We start from the raw sequence: 19,474 nt of genomic DNA on the forward strand, positions 1-19,474 counted from the left end.
CAATTCTGGAGTCACAAACTATCAGTGGCTTAAATCCTTAAGTTAATACTGTCCGGGGTGGGGGGGAGATACAGAACAACTTTTGGCCCCCTGAAATCTCCTTTCCATTCACAAAGAAATATGCATCTTCATTGGGAAATATATGAAAGAAAAGAGGACACCACAGAATTGTACAAAACAGAAATCCTTGAAGAGAAAATAATTGCCTTGGTGGTGTAATTGGTTTATTATTTCATATGTGTACCCTGTCTTTCTTTCTAGACATGAAACAAGGAAGCAAAACAGGAGAGACTGAAGGAATAAGTCACAGCATCCACTATCCTGAAATTGTAAACACATTCTGCCCCATCTGACTACACATTTTGCCATGCACCCCTTGAAACTCTGGCCGGTGTCCAAATAATATAAAATTCAGCATCCAAAGAATATCCACTGAGAAGGCCTCTCTGCTCCGCCTAGGAACACCCCAGAGTAGCTACCTAAAACCATCACCTTGCTAAAGCCGAGAAGGTTCAGGAGTGGTCAGTGCCTGGGTTGGATGGTCACCTGGGAGTCACACCTGTACACTGCCTTGGCTTCCATGATGGAATAAAGTAGGATAGAGAAGAAGCTAATAAGAAAGTGAATAAATAACATCTTGAAGTAAACTGGGTTTTTGGGGAGATTTAGTATATTTTGTTTTGCATTATGATTTTTATTTAAATTCTTACTTCTTTGCTGCACTTATCTGCTGAGCAATAACAGGACATCCTTATGACGCTTGGAATCAAAGGCTCTGTTGTTTGCAGGGACAATTTGTTTATTTATATTAATTTTCTCAATGAACTACATAAAGACATTTTGTGAAATGTTTGCCCCAAATCTTGTAATTTTTAGGCTTAACGTTGTTGCCTGGTGCTGCTCCTGGCCTTAACAACAGCATGAAACACAAGGATGTCTCCCTTAGAGCAGGGATGTCCAACCAGTAGATCACAATCTACCAGTAGATCCCCAGCTGATCCTGGTAGATCCTTATCCTGTAGAAAAAGTTATGGGGGGAAAGCTCAACAACTCTGGGCAATCCACCCACCCCACGCATACACCTCCTCCCTCCAATGCCAATGGGTAGATCACTGCCAGTTTTTTAATACTGGGAGTAGATCCCAGTCTCTTGGGAGCTGGACGTGCCTGCCTTAGAAGACAGTTCTGCTGCCCCTGTGGACCATGCTTCATGGGTGGGGTGGGCCGGCCCTGTCTGGTGGGCCAGTGAGAGAACAGGATGCTGGACTAGACAGATCTCCTGTTGACCCAGCAGGAGTTCTTCTTATGTTCCTTTGAGAGAGGAAGGGAAGCAGAACCTTACAGTTCAAATATGCTTCCCCTTTAATTGCCTCCCCCCTCTAAACTAAACCGTTTCCCAAAGGTGGAACACTCTCTTTCACTGGAGATTTTAAAGCAGAGATTGGATGGCTACCCTGTGAAGGATTATTTATCTGTGATTCCTGCATGTTGGGGTTAAATGTCCCTTGGGGATTCCTTCCCACTTGACAATTCTGTGATTCGGTGCTGAGCCTCTCCAAACAAGGAAGGTGTTCCAATTGCTAATCCTTCCGGTTATCTTTTCCTCTTTCATTTCCAGCTCTATACAGTGGTACCTCAGGATGCAAACGGGATCTGTTCCGGAGCCCCATGTGCATCCTGAAGTGAACGCAACCCACGACTGTGCGTCTGCACATGCGTGGGTTGCGTTTGCCGCTTCCATGCATGTGCGTGACGTCATTTTGACGCATGCGTGAGCGGTGAAACCTGGAAGTAATGTGCTCTGTTACTTCTGGGTTGCCGCAGCGTGCAACCCGAAAGCTCTCAACCTGAAGCTACTTCAGCCCGAGGGATGACTGTGCTGCCATGTCCTTTTTGACTAAAGGTGACCATAAGTGCACAATGGACTTGCTATCAAGGGCTTTTGGCCATGGTGGCTCTGCTCTGCCTCCACAGCTGGAAGCAGCTGTGCTTCTGAATACCAGCTGCTGGAAACTGGCACAGGAGAGGGAGAGTGACCTCAGGTCCTCCTTTCGGTTTCCCAGAGGCACCTCTTTGGTCACTGTGAGAACACGATGTGGGACTAGATAGGGCACTCCCCAGATGCAGCCGGCTCTGCTTAAGATATTGCAAGGACATCTGATGACTGGCGGCTTTATTGCCTTGTTTGTCAGGGAGACCCGCATGCCTCCAACTGTTTGGACTAGGCTTCTTAAGCCTGCTCCAAACTGAACCAATCAGAGCCCAGCCCCCCGGGCCAAAACATCCCCGGAGCCTCCAGCCAAAACGTTCCCAGGCTTTCCTGCTGAAAAATCCCAAAACAATTACGTCCTGCCTCTGATAGCCATTGTCATTATCAACATGCTCTTCATTATTTGCAAACCTGCCAGATGTGAACATTTTCAAAGATTTGTACATTCTTATTTAAAATAACCACAGAGCCCTTTCACCTCAAGGCTGGCTGCTGTATTACCTGGGTCTCTCTCATAGTCTGGAAAGGCTTAAGGTTGCCAGTCTCCCCACAGAAGACTCTCTCGACCCTGATCAACCTTGTAGCCCTGAGCTGCTGCCTTGAACACAGGAGGCCACAGGTTAGATCCCTGTCAGCTGGAGGCAGGGCTTGGGAAATAGTCTTTGGTTTGCTGGCCAGCATGGACTGGGGAGGACGGGGGACGCTTCCTAGGCTATCAATGAGAGGTTTGCACCACCAAGACCCTTCAACAACAACCCCTACCTCCATTAAGTAAACAAAGAATTCCATGCCTAGTGTTAGATACCTCACTGTTGCCACTTTTTTTGACGGCTAGTGGTTATAGTGCTGGACTAGGACCTAGGAGGGACGTGGGTGGCACTGTGGGTTAAACCACAGAGCCTAGGACTTGCCAATCAGAAGGTCGGCAGTTCGAATCCCCGCGACGGGGTGAGCTCCCGTTGCTCAGTCCCAGCTCCTGCCAACCTAGCAGCTCGAAAGCACGTCAAAGTGCAAGTAGATAAATAGGTACTGCTCCAGCGGAAAGGTAAACAGCATTTCCATGCGCTGCTCTGGTTCGCCAGAAGCGGCTTAGTCCTGCTGGCCACATGACCCGGAAGCTGCACGCCGGCTCCCTCGGCCAATAAAGCGAGATGAGCGCCGCAACCCCAGAGTCGGCCATGACTGGACCTAATGGTCAGGGGTCCCTTTACCTTTACCTAGGACCTGGGAGCTCAGGGTTCAAATCCCCCCCAACTCAGCTATGAAGCTCACTTTGGGTGACCTTGTGCCAGTTACTGTCCCTCACCGTAACCTGCCTCACAAGGTTGTTTTGGTGATAACATGATAAGGGGGAGGGGAGGGGAACCATGTAAGACAATGTGAGCTTTGGGCGTGGGGGAGGTGGGATGAAAATGCAATTTAAAAATAAAATAAAGCTTGGGTCCTTCACATGTTTTGCGGCTTCTCGGGGAAGTGCTTGTTGCCTTTTAGTTAATTGTTTCATCATGGTCTGACTGTCGTTAGGCTCCAGTGTGTCAGTCCCCTTGAGCACTTCTGCAGGAAGTGGAAAGGCAGTGGAGCAACCGCTTTAATGCAATCATTAGATGCTTCTTGCTGGAATGGGGTCTTCACAGGGGCCATGGCTCAGCAGCAGAGGATCTGCTTTGCATTCAGAAGGCGCCAGGTTGATTCCCTGGGACCTCCAAACAGAAAGCATCTAAGCAGCAGGAGGTATGGTGGAGGCAACTGCTGCCAGTCAGAGCCAAGATGAACTAGGGGTCTCAATCAGTCTAAGTCAGTTTCATGTCTCCCACGCAGCATGAAAGTGGCAATTGTTTATTTTAATGCTAAGATTTGTAGAACGAATTTCAGAATGCTTTGATCCATTTGTCTGGTTCATCCAGATGACCTGTTTATTGAGCTTTCATCCTGCACAAAACTTCTGTGGAAGTCAGACTATGCCTGGTCTTTGTTGAGCATCTTTTCAATTTTTTAGGGAAGTGGTTATAAAACAATGCATATTCACCCTGACTGGTTTGCACAAGGGTTTATGAGTCTTCCCATTAAACCACTGCCCTAAACTATGACTGAGTTTCCTTTACGTACAAAACAAAACATAATTCTATGCCAAGGCAATTCAAGTTCTGAATACTGTGCAGTGTATACATTAATAGGCAACCGTAAATATACTTTCTCCAGGTTTGTATAATTATGCAGCTGTTAATACTACACATTATTACACAGGAATATTCTGGATTTGTTAGCTGCCTTCTGTACCCAGTGCTACAGAATCGATCGCAACACACACACCCCTGATCCCCTAAAATGTCAGTGTAAATGAATCCAAGTGTATGGATTTGTTATGTTTGCATCTTGCTTTTTCTCTATGTATCAGAACTTCCAGGCACCGTGCGCCACCATCTGCCAGAAGTTCCCTTCCAAATTCCACACAGGACAATCTGGCCACACTCTCCACACCAAAGAATAAATGGACGCACATCTGATACCAGAGAGGGTGATACCCAGAAAGCAGCAGAACATGACAACCACACAGGATCTTTATGAAGTCATTTCTGAGCACAGGAACTTCCAAAAGAAACTTCCAGTGGAAAACTCATCAGAAAGTACAGGATTTAATCCTACTACAGGAGGGGAGTCAATCGACCAATGCCAAGATATCTGCGTTATCGTCAGTGCCACTTCATGAATGGCCATGGTAACTAATTTACATATGTTTTCAGTCTAACCCAGTTATCGAGGTTTGCATTTCATTTCCCCCTCACCTCACAGCTCATGTTTTCTGTTTCTAACATCCCTATGGGTATATGCCTCTAACAAGTGAAAATGGCACTGCATGCATCTGAGGAGCAGGCCACTAGCCCACGAAAGCTTATGCCGTAATAATAATGCCCCTTCTAAGTGCAGAAGTTATTCAATCTCTCTCTCTCTCTCTCTCTCTCTCTCTCTCTCTCACACACACACACACACACACACACACAGCACTTTGCTTAGCATCTAACCTGATGAAGAATTTTGTTGGACTCAGAACCTTGCTCGCTATATTGTGGGCATTCTGGTTGGTCCCTGTTGAAAGGACTTCGCCGCTTTTATTTGCTTGCTTTAACCCTTGCTAATATATGCAACTCACCTCTCTTTCCACACAGTTAGTTGGGGGGCTCTCTCTCTCTATCTCTTGCTGGGCATGCAAGCATTGGCAAATGCACACCCCTGCTGTGGAATAAATAATGGCGCTCTGTCATGTCCCTGCTCCACGACTGGCCTGGCCTGGCTGAAGGCCTTGTCCTAACCAACCCAGTTTTTATCCCACTAGGCAAAATGCTGCCCTTTCCTGTCTTTCTTTCTTTCTTTCTTTCTTTCTTTTTTAATTTTATTTTTTTTATTAATAATGCACACACAACATTACAAATACAACCATTCAAATACTGACAATACAAATACAAACATAAATATTACACCTACGTGACTTCCCTCCACCCGTGTTTGTCATTTCTTATATCCTTATTTATATTCCAATTTGTAACTCTCATCTTTCTTATTGTTATTTAACTATTAATTTGTTATCTGTATCAACTTTACAAGCTTAATCTAAACATATCAGCATGTTATCTGTATCCTGCCTTTCTGTCTTCCACGGTCGCACCCTCAGGAGAGAGAATTCAGCAGCTGCTTCTAAAAACACAGAGATCTGTGGATCAGGAGGTCCCTAACCTCCTCCAGTGGGTCTACTGGGCTCACTCATGAAACAAAGGCACTCTGCACATGTTCAGAAACCTGGCTGCCTCTACTTCTTTACACGCACCCAGGCTGGTGCTGAAAACTGGCTGGGGGGCACAGAAATAGTGGAGTCCAAAACACTGATATACCAGTATTCCCAACACCGACTGGCACCAACAGCTCTCCAGGAATACAGGAAGGATTACAGGAAGCAGTAAATCAGCAGAAGCAGGAATTCCTTTTTAACTTGTACACCTCAAATTCTAGAAAACAAATAAAACACATCACCCCCCCAAAAAAAAACCCTCTACGTAAGTGATATCAACCATAAGCATGTGAGGTGGTCACATATTTGTGCATATCAGCCCAACCCCTGCCAAAAGGAAACTTCTAAAAATGGGTAAATGGGACCCCTGACCATTAGGTCCAGTCGTGGCCGACTCTGGGGTTGCGGTGCTCATCTCGCTTTAGTGGCCAAGGGAGCCGGCGTGCAGCTTCCGAGTCATGTGGCCAGCAGGACTAAGCCGCTTCTGGCAAACCAGAGCAGCACACGGAAATGCCGTTTACCTTCCCGCCGGAGCAGTACCTATTTATCTACTTGCACTTTGACGTGCTTTCGAACTTCTAGGTTGGCAGGAGCAGGGACCGAGCAACGGGAGCTCACCCCGTCATGGGGATTCGAACCGCCGACCTTCTGATCAGCAAGTCCACAGCACCACCCACATCCCAAAAAAACTTCTAGCAGGACTTAATTCTTTTGTGGTGATGGGTCACTTGAACTCAACACCCCAGAACCTGCTTCCCATACCTGGCAACATCAACACTATGGAAGGCAGGGAGGCAATAGAGATGGCAGAGTCGCAGGCTGTGTATACAACTGGGCTTGCACACTGCTTGGAGATTTACTTATTTATTTTTGAGCATGCAGTTTTATAAATTTTCTAAACGAATAAATAAAACTAAAATGATGCAACCTAAACCACCATGTCCCTTGGAAAAGGCTTGCAGACTGAACTGTTTCCAGCACACCCAGCAGAGCTTTCCAGCACACAATGACAGCCATCATCACAGACGGTAGAGAAAGGGAGAGGGAGAATTCTGGAGGGCAAAAGTTGAGACCAGACTCTCTGGCAGGTGCCCGTCAAGGTGGTGTCAAAAGCCAGGACATAGCTAATGTTTGCTCTATTGATTTTACCTTTTTTAAAAATGATACTTTTGTATATTTGTTTTTAATTGGTTTGTGGGGAGTCAGTCACATTTTATATACATTTGGACTTGTACACAGCTTGGAGATGTTTGGGGTTTTTCCAGTTTATAATTTTTCTAAATATAATGCAGCCTAAGCACCACAATCCCTTTGCAAAAGGGCCTCATGAGACGGCGAATTAGGCCTAGGGGGCAGGAGGAGGCAGCTGGGGAGCCCCAGTGCCAGAGGGGGCTTCAGTGCAGAGAGGGGATCATCCAGAAGGCAAACTGGTGGGAATAGGGCAGAGAGAGTCTCCAAATCCAAGAGACAGGATTTTCTGTTCCACGCAGCTGACTTTCCTTGCTCTTGCCCACCCCTGCACCAAAGCCAGAGGCACACATACAAGTTGGGTCCAAATCTGCTCCTCACATCTCATACAAAACTGACTTGTGGAACTCATCGCCACAGGATAACCACTAACATGAATGGCTTTTAAAATGGTTACCTAAATTCCTGGAGGCTGAGCCTCTGAATAGCTAGTTGGTAGAAGATTAGAACAGTCCCATAGGCAAAGTATCCATAATTTTCAGATGCACACTTGCCTTTCTTTGCACCATCCCTGTCTGACGACTTGGGGAGGGTGTGGTAAATGATGGAAGCTGAATTCCGCCCATTATAGAGCTGTATATGGTATTGCAATGCTCTTACATTTTTTCAGCTCAACCTCCCCTCGAGTCATGTCTTTCCATGTCTAAATTCCTCTTACTTATTAACTGATCTCCTTAGCACAAGCAGATTCCTAAATTCTGTACCATCATCTACTCTTGTGGATGGTTGCCATTAAAACATAGCCTGCACATCTGCCACAGTGAATTCTGTTCACTTTCCTGCCTGCAAAAGGGATGCAGCTCAGCGGCAGAAGAGCTCAGCTGTGCACACAGAAGGTCCCAGGTTCATCACCTGGCAAGGAGAGACTGTGTGGTACCCTGAGCTCATTAGATCAGCAGCCCTCACTTGGCGCAAGGCAGCTTCCAGGGGTGCCAACCTGAATAAAATATTGGGGAGGCAGGTAAGCCCTGCCCCACACAATCAATCACATGACACTACACACACACACCATTTGAATGGCAATGCCCATCAACTGTGTCGGGGGCCTCAAGTATTTTATGGGGGGGCAGGGCGGCAAAGGGATCTCCAGCCCGAGAGGTTGGCTCCTACGGCAGTTTCCTGTGTTCCTCCAGGCATCTTGTGCTGGCTCAGGATGGCAAGCCAGTTAATTAATTTTAGACTTCGGAATTAGTGGTCTTACTAGTCCTCCTTTTCCGATGCATATGACTTCACTTACTTCGAAATGCAGTGAGCCAGCCTTGCTGCATCTACACCCTCTGCTCATTCCTGCAAGAGTGGGGTGCCCTGGACATCCACCCAGCCAGCAAATTCAGACTTTGGACTCCAGGATAAGGCAGTTGCAATTCATTTGGAAAACTGATGAACCAAAGCAGGTTGTCTAAGCAGGATCTGTTTCTGGAAATGTGGTATTTTATTTCATAAATGAGCAGGGTCCCATCCTCTATTCCCTCGCTATCCCTTTTGAGTGCTTCGCTGTGAAATTGGTGCGGCTAATGCCTGCAAGGCTTTTGCAGTGTCCAGAAACATGCAAACATCCTGCAATCCTACCTGATTTAATTCAGATTTGCCCTTTTCAGAGGAAATCTAATAAAATTTACACATTGCTTGTGTTTGTGTGTGTGTGTGTGTGTGTGTGTGTGTGTGTGGAGAGAGAGGTAAAGGTTAAGTCCAGTCTATGGGGTTGCAGCGCTCATCTCGCTTTCAGGCCAAGGGAGCTGGCGTTTGTCCACAGACAGCTTTCCAGGTCATGTGGCCAGCAGGACTATACCACTTCTGGCACAACGGGACACTTGGACAAGTGCCAGAGCACATGGAAACACTGTTTACCTTCCTGCCGCAGCGGTACCTATTTATCTACCTGCACTGGTGTGTTTTTGAACTGCTAGTTTGGCAGGAGCTGGGGCAGAGCAACAGGAGCTCATGCCATCACAGGGATTCGAGATATATATATATATATATGGTGATGGTGTTGGGGAAGGGATTGTAGGGTTAGAAAGGACCCTGGGGGGGGGGGGGGTCATCTGGTCCAACCCTCTGCAATGCAGGCATCTCAGCTAAAGCATCTATGACAGATGGCCACTCAGCTTCTACTTAAAAATCTCCAAAATTCCACCTCCCCAGGAAGTCTTGAAACTCTAACCTTCTGTAGAATAAAATAGCACCACTGGTTGACTCTGAAAACAAAGAGCTAAATTAGCAGTAGCTCAGCACCCAGTACAACAGGGGTGAGAGGGCTTCAGGCTTGTTCAATCTTGTTTTGTTTTGTTTTGTTTTGTTTTGTTTTACACTGAAACCCTGCTGCTACCCACCAACTGCAGCCAGAGGAATAAGAGTTCTTCAGCTGGGTGGACCTACGCAAGGAATCGAGGATCAAGTTGTCTCTGTGCACACACATGGTCAGCCCAGGAATTGCAATCAGTACCAAAACCAATTCCACAGGTCCTTTCACACAATAATCCACTCCCAGTTTTCAACCCAGCAGCCTAATTTATAGAGAAGGTAAGTTTATTGGTTGTTGCTATACAGGCCTAAAACATTTTAGTGTCTGAGGCAAACCACAAAATGCCCCCTCTCATTGAGGAAGAAGGAGTGAGTGAAGATCTGTGTCGGGAACAGGGCAGCGAGGATCAAACCAGCCGTACCCAGCAGTCTGAACTGGGAGTCAAGGGCCGTCACAGTGGGAAAGGGGCCTGATCTGAATCACATCAGGTGGGCAAAGACTCCAGAGGGCAGCCCTTGCCATTTCCTCTCTAGGGGTGGGAGGAGACCAGCACCACATCCTATTTGTTGCTGTGGAGGGGGAAGGTTTGGCATATGTTGTCGCTGCTCCCATGGCAGCAACAGTGGGCATTGTGATCCTCGGAGGTCAGATCAGCCACTCCTCTGGATCCAGCTGTCCAGGACTTTTACCTCACTTCTCCTCATGAGCAGGCAGTCTCTGTTGCCATAGTTAGACCATTGGGAATTGGAAACCCCTTGGTGATCTACGGCAAACCACCACACAGGAAAGGATCCTGATCAACTTTGAGCCTAACAGCAAGCTGGTAAACAAAATATTAGACATAAGCACAAAGTTTCCCACTCATGTTCAGCAGAAGCAACACACAAGAAGGCCAAATCAGTTTGTGCTTTTTCTGTATGAGAGACGGGAGCAATTCAGCTCATGCAGTGAGTTAGTGGTTATTTTCTGAGGTGCAAGAGCTCATCATGACGGTCCTCACAGCCACACCTCCAAGTAGGGTTACTGGTCACCAAGCAACAATAGCACAAAACATAATGCTCAATTTATTGAGACTGGATGAGCATCGTGTAATACTAAGCTGGTTTTATCATGACTTCCTCTATGCTAATATATCACAAGCAATAGCAAAACTTGAAAGCCGCATTATCACTTCCCCTACTTGCCTGTTCGAGGAGGATGCAATCCATCAGCTGCTTTGGCAAATGTCATCATTATTCCTGCCCCCATAGCTGGATCCAATGTGCTGACCCTCCTCAACATCACTGAGTCAGGCCAGCTTCTGCCACCCTGGTGCCCTCTACCCATTTGTAGACTACAGCTCCCATGACTCCTGTCCATCGGCCATGATGGCTGATGTGAAGGACCGTGGCTCACTGGGTAGGGCATCCCAAGTTAAATTCCTAGCATCACAAGGGAAAAGTGGGGAAAGGATTCTGCCTGAAGCCCTGGTAGAGCTGCTACCAGTCAGTGTAGGTATCTCAATACAGAGATAGATGGACCAGTGACTTAACTCAGAATAAAGCAGCTGCCTCTGTTGCTTTGATGGCAGCTGTCACCCAAAACATCGGCAGGGCACCAGATTACTTGCACTGATGCCAACAATATGGAACATCCTGCCTTTCCAAATCTTGCATTTAAGTGCACCAAACATGCAGCACACATTTCTGCTGATGCATCAGGGAAGACTTTACAAATCTCCAGCCCAGCTGACCACATGCAGACAAGCTCCAAGCCCCACCACAGTGGGCTGACCCACAGGTTCTCCTCCTAGATGGTCGCCACCTCCTGACCACAAAATCATTGAACTCAGAACTAGCCCTGGGTGGGGGGCACTCCCTCCCCCAGGGAAAAGAAAAAACACGCTCCCAGGTGGCATGATCTGCATCCTGATGGACTTGAAACATCAGCAATCGCCCAGCCCAAAAGTCGCCTCTCCTCATCTAGAATCCCCTTAAGCACAGAAGCTGTTGGTGACAAAACAGCATTTTCAAACTTTTCTGGTTCATGTTTGTGGATGAACTGCAGGTCACAAACTGTGATATTGGTGCTGTGCTGCGCCTGGTTTGGGACAGGTAGCAGCTATGCTCAGCATTAGGCAATCCAGAAGAAGGGCAGAGCCTGGTGTGTGCAGCTACAGCAACGTAACTGAGGGCCCAGCGCTGGGTTTCTCGGGCAGCACCTGGCTCTGTGGGGCAGCACAGGCGAACACCAGCAGCTGCGACACACTCCGCCCCTGCAGGCAGAGGCACCACTGTCGGCGTGGCAAGTGACAGCAGGAGAGGCCTAACTGCATCACTACTATGCTCACAGGTCCTTGCTGCTGCGCTATTTCTAACAGAAATGCAAAGTAGCAGTCATAAGGGGTGTTGTTAGCAGCCCCAGGTCATTTGCACTGGGCCCTAGATCTGCTGCCCAGTGACAGAGCTTCATGCTGCTTTCAAAACTGCTCTGCTTTTTTATTTATTTCTAATTTCCAAGCATCTTCAGGTATGAGGCTGCTACTAAATCGTAAATTAGCATGAGAGCATGCGCTGTTTAATATTGCGCTTTATTGCAGATACTTTCAACCTTGTGATAGCTTTTTTAAATTGTTGCTGCCCGCTTTGCAAACCTTTCAGTGATGAAAGGCAAGCTATAAATTGAAATAACTAATCTGCAAATTTGCATCATGGGCCTGACTCCCAAGTCAGCCTGCAATGCCGCCCCCCCCCGCCCCCCGCCAATGCTGCAAGTTCGCTAGAGATCATTGGGTGCAGGCGGTTGACAGCATTTTTGAAATGATGGGGTCAGCTGGCAAAAGCCAGAAGCTGCAGCCTCAAAGAGGCAGTGCCAAAGGATCCTGCAAACAAGCCGGCAGTGCCCTAACTAAATACCCTTTCTCCTCTGAGCCATTGCTGTCTCCCCCCCCCCCCCGCAGTGCAAGACAGTGCAGGCACCACCCAGTTTGCCTTGGGAACGTTCTCCTGGTGGTGCACCACAGATACGTTTTGGGAAAGCAAGCATCACAGTGGCAGTAGGCAGACAAGCATCAGCACAGAGCACACACAGGGGTTAGTATTGCCAGAACCTACAAGCTATTATTTCCACAGCTGTGGCTTCTACCTCTTGCAACACTCCAAAAGCACTGCAGTTCACGCATCAGGCAAACACAGGACACATCTTTAATCTCTCAGCTACAACAAAAGGCATTCACAAGGGCACAGAATTGTTGTGAGTCACAGGGGCTTCACTTTGGGAGCCCATATCCATGAAACCGTGAATGGGAGCTCACTTCCTGCATACAGGAGTATATCAAAATGGCTTGATCAACCTGCCTGTGCTTAAGGAACGGATGATGCCAGGAATCTTGGCCGGACTGCACAATTTTTGCAAACCCCATCAGAGGTTTGGAAGAGAAGTTACCAAACTTGCACCATAGCAGATCCGAACCTCCTATGCACCTCCAGATGACACAGAAGACCCCACATCCTCTCTTACCTGGAGAACCCTCTTGGTCAAGCCTGTTTTCTGAGCAAGCTGTTTCAAGTCCTTGGCATCCGGATTGTGGTTAATAGCAAAATAAGACTTCATTGTCCGCAATTGGTGGTGTTTGAACGATGTCCTCATGCGCTTCGTTTTCTGGTTGCTGGGGTATTGCTGGTCACGATCCAGGTGGTCCCCGTCATTCTCATTGCAGCTCAAAGCTGGGAGGAAACAAGGACGGGGTAGGGGGGGGAGGAGAGCGAGTCATCATAGCTACTGAAGAAGCAAGGCCAGGGCAAGTATTATCAAGCCCTTTCAGTCCCTCCTCTCTTTCTTCTCCATACACTTATAGGGCTACAAGAACCCTCACCTGCACTTTTGCAGTGACAGGTGGCTCTCTCTTTTCTCATCTGCAAGAGCAGAAAAGGCATCTCTGTCCCCCCCCTTCCTCTCCGCATTTCCAGACAGCATGAGAACAACTTTGCAAAAAAATGTTTTAAAGCACTGTCACTCTGCATTGTGCAGCTGCAGACCTACAGCCCACCACGTCCACTTAACCTTCAAGAGGGGGCGGGGAAAAACTCATTCAGGCCCTCGGTATTCTTCCCACCAAACTCAGCTACACAGAGCACAAAAGAGACCCTTAAATAAAACACCGTTTAAAGAGGGGAGGGTAGATGGAGAGAGGCTGTGTACACCTGACAGCAAATTCCAGATATAATTTGACATAAGGTTGGGGGTGAGCGGGCAGGGGACAGTTCCAAGGAGGTTTGACTTATACCAAAGACCAAAGAGAAGCTGCAAGTAACTGTCCACATTTGCACTCCGTTAAAAAAAAAAAATCAAATTCCCTTGAAGGAATCTGTTGTTTCCTCTCCCCTCCCCCCTCCCCATGTGTTTACTAGAAACAATTTAGATCAAGACTCCCTCTTATGACTACAAAAATTCACTAATGAAGCTTCCACAAAGAGGCAAAGGAACTTTACAATAATTAACAAATGGAGCTACAATTTGCACAGCAAGCATAATATGCATGCATATTAAAAGGGTTTTTTTTTTTTACATAAAAAATGCATCTACACCTTCCAAGAACCAAGCACAAAAAGTTCCTATTTAAAAATAGCAAACACTCAGAGAAAATTTAGCAATGCATCTGGTTGTTTGGATATTCTTTCATTAACATGTGTTATCGGTGCTTATCAATTTCCCATAAACTAGCTTTTTCAGGTATGTTGAAATAAGAGGGATTCTCAGGAAGCTTCATTTTATGCTCTCCCTTGACAATTCTTTATCCACTCTATGAAATGACTAAGAAAAAAGGCGGGTGAATCAGATAAATATCTATCCTGAGAGCATTAGAATGTGAATTATTGATCCAGCTGTCAAAACACATCTGCTTTTGAAATTGTCCATCATCACAGATCCTGTGTACTTCCAACAAGGATCCAAACCAACACACAACCTTATATCAAATGCAAATTATTTATCCTGCTTAAAATCTACCGATTACACCAGGATTCCCAGAAAGTTAAACGCTGCAACAGATCTGCAGTAATCTCAGTCATGCATGCTCTGCCTTAAGTGGCCTAATGCTCATTAGTGCTATGGAAAGGCACTGGAATGCATGCAAAGCAGCTGGTTTGCAAGAAATGGCCAGTCTGGGGAGGTTTTCAGTGGTTGGTGTCTACTGCTGCAGGCAAAGCCCAGTGGATAACTCCCCCCCCCAAAAAAAAGAACACATCCTATCAGAAAATGAAGGGCAACTTTTCTGACACTTGGCTTCCATTCCCCAAATATATTAAAGTAAAGGTACATGACTGGCAGCCGCCCTCTTCTCATGGACTCCTATGGAAAAACATCATTTGATAATGTAGTTATGAAGGACAAAAGAAATAACATATCATCACCAACAACAACAAAACAACAACAACAAATATTAAATTGATTACTCGTCCTGCACAAGCATGTCCCAAATTGGCTTACAACAATTTAGAATTAAGAACAGTTCAAAAAGATTGCAGCACCAGGAGCAGGGTGGATCCCGAACACGTGCACGTCCCCCTCAGATGTCAAATGACAATGTGGAGAGGTGAGGCTTCAACATTCCAGAAACAAAACGCGACTCTATAGTGAATGTGCCAGACACCTTCTGTGGGGAGGGGATTCTGCAACTTAGGACCTGCCGCAGAGAAGACCCTCTCCTGGCCACCAGCCCCCTGGAGCTTCTGAGGGCAGTGGAACTACCAGGGGGCCCCTCTCTGCATATCTTAACTCCCAAGGGAATCTGAAGGAAAGGAGGTAGCCTCTCATATATTTGGGGAATAAGTCATTTGGGGATTTAAAGATTAGCGTAAACACCTATACACAACGCCAGATCAAACCACAGAATCTGCTGTCATGGCATCTCCATATGCAACCCTCAGCTACCCTCTGGGAAAGCAAAATAGCCACCCCTCCCTATTTTGCCCACTGAAAAGGTACGCTCTCCCCAAACCGTGAGGTTCCATTCCCAGCTCTTTAACCTTGAAAGGCACAGGAAGGCGTGTCCCCCATACTGCTTGGCATATCTGGTCTCAGAAAAGAAATCATACAAATGACGGGAGATGGAAGGAAACTTGGCTTTGCTAGCAAAGTTTAGAATCGCACAGGATCCTTAGCCTGCTTGATCAATAACCCTGCATAGTTCAAAAGTCTGCAGAGTAAAACCTGGTTTTGTTCTGTTCCCCTCAATATACATAACAAGATCTGCATTAGCACATAAGTATTCTTGCGGGAGGTGATGAAATTGTGCATGACCCATGAGGCAAACTTCAATGCAATGTCTCTGCAGTTGCGAATTCTGTGCAATGTTCCTGAAGACAGTGTGAGGAAATGCTCTAAAAGCGGCACTCCAGAGTTCTCTCTTCAACACTGCAAACAATATTGTGACCATGGAATGCAGCTGTTGGGGTGGGGGCCATGGCATGTCTGGAGCCAGTCCTTGAGCTACCCACACCACCTAAACATACCACAGCAAAACCCCAGCCTTGTCTGTCTGATGTAAAAGACTAGAAGCTACTTGCAAACATCTTGCATGTGGTGTATTGCATCCAGTACCCTGATGGACCTTTAAAAATGCTTAGGATTAGTCATAAGAGGGATTGCCTTGCTTATTCCACGGCAGACAAAAAGGAGGTGATTACATTAACAAAACAGAATTTGCTGACTTAGTCCATGGGGGGGGGGAGAGAAATAAAATGCATTTTAAACCTCTGCATAGAAGTACTGTATATTTAAGACTGAATTTTGGATTAAAACAAATAAAAAATAGGGGAGATGTGTGTTAGAATGAGCATATACTCCCCTGAGAACTAAGGATCTTCACCACAGCGAACTGAAATGGATTCCAAACGTATTTTCCTGAGGCCAGGAGCCTTTTCCACAAAAGAGGCTCCCCTCAGTGTCACATGGCTGATCATTAGTTCCCTGTAATAGAAAGCTTAATTTCCCTTTCACCTGACATTGCTCAAGCAAGCAGCCTGGGATGTGGGAAGCAAGAGGGACGCAATTGATCTTGCCTTCTGTGAAGGAAATGGGCAAGCAAGCAAGATGCGTATGAGTTCACAATAAATATTGCAATTTCTATCAATTAGAAAGGGAAACATTCCTCCTTCCTTTGGGGCCGTATGATTGTCCAGACAACAGTGGGGCTGGAGAACCACTTTGCTGAAGGGGAGAGGGCATATAAATGAGCAAGAACCTACAAAATCATTGTCACTGAGCTCTCCTTGCTGCCACCTCAAAGGTCTCCTTACTAGTATGACAACCATGTTGTGCAGTGTGGGCAGCTGTATGAGTGTGGGGGAGACAGCCTGGAACCACAGCTGAAGTCCGCATCCCAGTGTCTGCAATGGTTCCCCAGCCATTATGTTGAGTTTGTGGAGTATCACACAATGGTCACCAACATTCCTGCGGGTGGTACTGTCAGCCACACAGATGAGCAGCAAGCCCAGTGTTTCACAAAGTGGGTGAAAGTACCCCCTAGGGGATAGTGGGATTACCTGGGGGGTGCTAATCTGCAAGGGGGTGGCAGGTGGGAGACACTGGATAACTATCAGACTTTGAGAAGTTGGTATCACTCGCTCAAGTTCATCAGTTTTGTTGAATTAATTAAACAAAATAATTTTAATTAGATTTTGAATAAACATGCAATTAATTGTGACAGCCTTGAATTTTACTGTGCTATTGTCTTCCATAGCAGGGGGCACTGGAGACAAGTTTATAGAATCAAGGGGTGCCCCCCAAAAAGTTTGGGGAGCACTGAGCTAGCCTTCTCTGGGAGAAGCAAAAGAAGGAATCAAATTCCAGATAAGGGGTTGCATATTCTTGGCAAGAAGGGAATTGGTAGCAAGATGGGGAGGACAGCAAAATCCAAGAGATTGGATAGATTGACCTGGCAACTCAAACAAGGCTGGATAGAAGTCTCCATCTGTGTAGAGACCCGGGACTCCCTAGGACTGGGGGCAGAGGTGACTCCCCCCCCCTTCAGTGGACGTTAAATGCTAGCAGAAGAGAAAGACCCATTTTAAACCAGCTCCTTCCATCAAAGTCTGCAAAGGTGACACATCCAAGGACTGCTGCATCCTCTCAGAATCCATTCAATCAATTGTTCACTCTGTGTTTAATTGCCAACAAAACACAAGCCATCACGGAGGGAGAATAAGCGCACACAGTCACAGACCATCTCAAATCAGCAGGTCCTCGGGAGACCTCCATTCAGAATGGCAAGACTTGGGCCAGGGAGCGGGCAAGTGGAAGCTGAGGTCTTCTGCACAAATCCCCACCACAGCTGACTGCTCTACCCACTAAAGAGTCCGTGTTTCTGACCTGCTTGCACCCTTGAAGAACACAATACCCAGCTGTGCTCCCCATGCACCCTTTGCTTCCCCTCCTCCCTAAAAAAATAATAAACCCCAAAAGACCAAGAACTGGTCACTTTTCTACCCAAAGCATCCCCACCAGCCTGCAAAGACAAAGAATTAATGAGGCCTTAGTTTAATCTTGTTCCCAGGGAATAGTTCCAGATGGGCACTTGGCCTGGTGGAAAGTGGGAGGGAGAAGACGAGTCAGCCTGAGCCAAGTTTAGGAGATAAGATTTTCCGGGGGGGAGGGGAAGGGGCACCCATCACCCACCCGCCCACTCCTGCACCTGGAAGGTTTGAGTTGAAAACAAAAAACAAGTCAGGCTGTGGATGGGCACTGCAGATGAGAAAAGGAAGACGGTCATTTAGGGATTTAAACTTTTTCAGTAAAATAGATTGAGAGAGAGAAACCAGTGTTAGCACCCATAGCACCCCCTCAGCTCACACGCTTTGCCCACTGTGCTTTGGATTAAGTAGAGCAGCGCACTCTGGAAGCCTGCAGAGTCATCAGCATAACATGTGCAGCACCCCTTTCACAGGAATGCTCCCAGCTCATCTCTGCTGCTTAAGATAAACATTCTTAACACAAAGTGGCATTGCACAATGAAGGGGTGTGGAGGGGGAACTTTGGCCAGTTTGGGAGTGGGGTTCCTCTGTGGAGATAACATTCCTTTTCCACCAGTGTTGCCACAGGCTCTGGGAACCCAGGCTTTTCTATGGCCAGTCAATGGAAAGCTTGCTTGCAAGACCTGGACAAGAATGTTCTGGGGAGCAGAGGGTCTTGAAAGGCAAGAAGCAAACGGGTTGTGGGGGGAGGCATAAGAGAAAGGACTGTGGGAAAGCCTTGCCCCAACTTTAGATATGGCTGCCTGGAAACACACCCAGACAACCCACCCACACATACCCCCTACCAAGACAGGAGCATCTGGAACTGCTTTGGAAAACTGAGCTGCAGAACTTGGCTTGGCCTCCGCGGAACAGCCTGCTCTTCACATAGTCCCTCCAATTGCGCTCCAGCCACTGGTGACCACTCTACTCAGCAGTGTGACCTAGATGAAGATCCAGAGCGGCACTCTGCTCATGTTCATGCCCTCATTTGTCACAAGCCAAGCCTTCCCCCACCCCCCAATTGCTTAGTTGTGATTGGCTTCCAGTTCAGGTCCATGCCAATCCCTACTCCCCCTGCCAGGGCTGGACCCCTGCCATGTTGCTGGACTCCAAAGTCCCATCAGTCGCAGAATGGCCCAAAGCCAATGGGCACTGGGGTCCAACAGCCATCCACGTGGCCCCAAGCTCCCCAGCGCTAGTTTAGTTGGAAAGCCCAAAGTGTGGGTGTCGTTGCCCCTTTGATGCACCCCTATCCAGAAAGCTCTTGCAGCTTGGCTCCAGCTCAACCCCCCTTGGCTGTGAGGCTGTGGTACCCACCCTTTGCAACCCAGAGGGGGCTCCACATGATGTAACATCCCACAGCCTCGCTGCCACCAGCAAGATAGAGCAGTGGCTCTTCACTTAGGCAGCTTTAACCAAAGATTTAGCAAGTTTCTGGAGGGGAGATAAATGTGCAAACAGGGCATGGTTGGATGGTGGGATCTCATAGGCATTGCATTTTAAAGCATGTCAGGTGACTGTAAGCAAAGTCCTTTCAAAAATTGCTTAAAGCGGGCAGGGAATATGGGTCCCAATGCAAAAGACTGGACCTCAACCTCCTATGTCATCCCCTAACAACACCCCCCAGGGCCCCTCAGCTAAGCATCCTAGAGAGGCATCAAGCTACAATGGTGTCATCATGGACCCCCTCAACAGAAGGGGGGGGGGGTTTCAAACACAGC

The 19,474-nt window shown here is 47.2% G+C and overlaps 1 protein-coding gene across 2 annotated transcripts in view; it reads right to left on the bottom strand.

The window, feature by feature from the left end:
* LHX2 (LIM homeobox 2) overlaps positions 1 to 19,474 on the bottom strand; it is a 55,207-nt gene that overhangs the window by 15,115 nt on the left and 20,618 nt on the right. For both annotated transcript variants that reach the window (XM_083721840.1, XM_083721839.1), the window contains exon 4: positions 12,760 to 12,965. In XM_083721840.1, coding sequence (XP_083577966.1) covers positions 12,760 to 12,965 — 206 coding nt within the window. The remainder of the gene's footprint in view (positions 1 to 12,759; positions 12,966 to 19,474) is intronic.

This window comes from Podarcis gaigeae, assembly GCF_964106915.1.
Source record: "Podarcis gaigeae genome assembly, chromosome: Z".
Lineage (NCBI taxonomy): Eukaryota > Metazoa > Chordata > Lepidosauria > Squamata > Lacertidae > Podarcis > Podarcis gaigeae.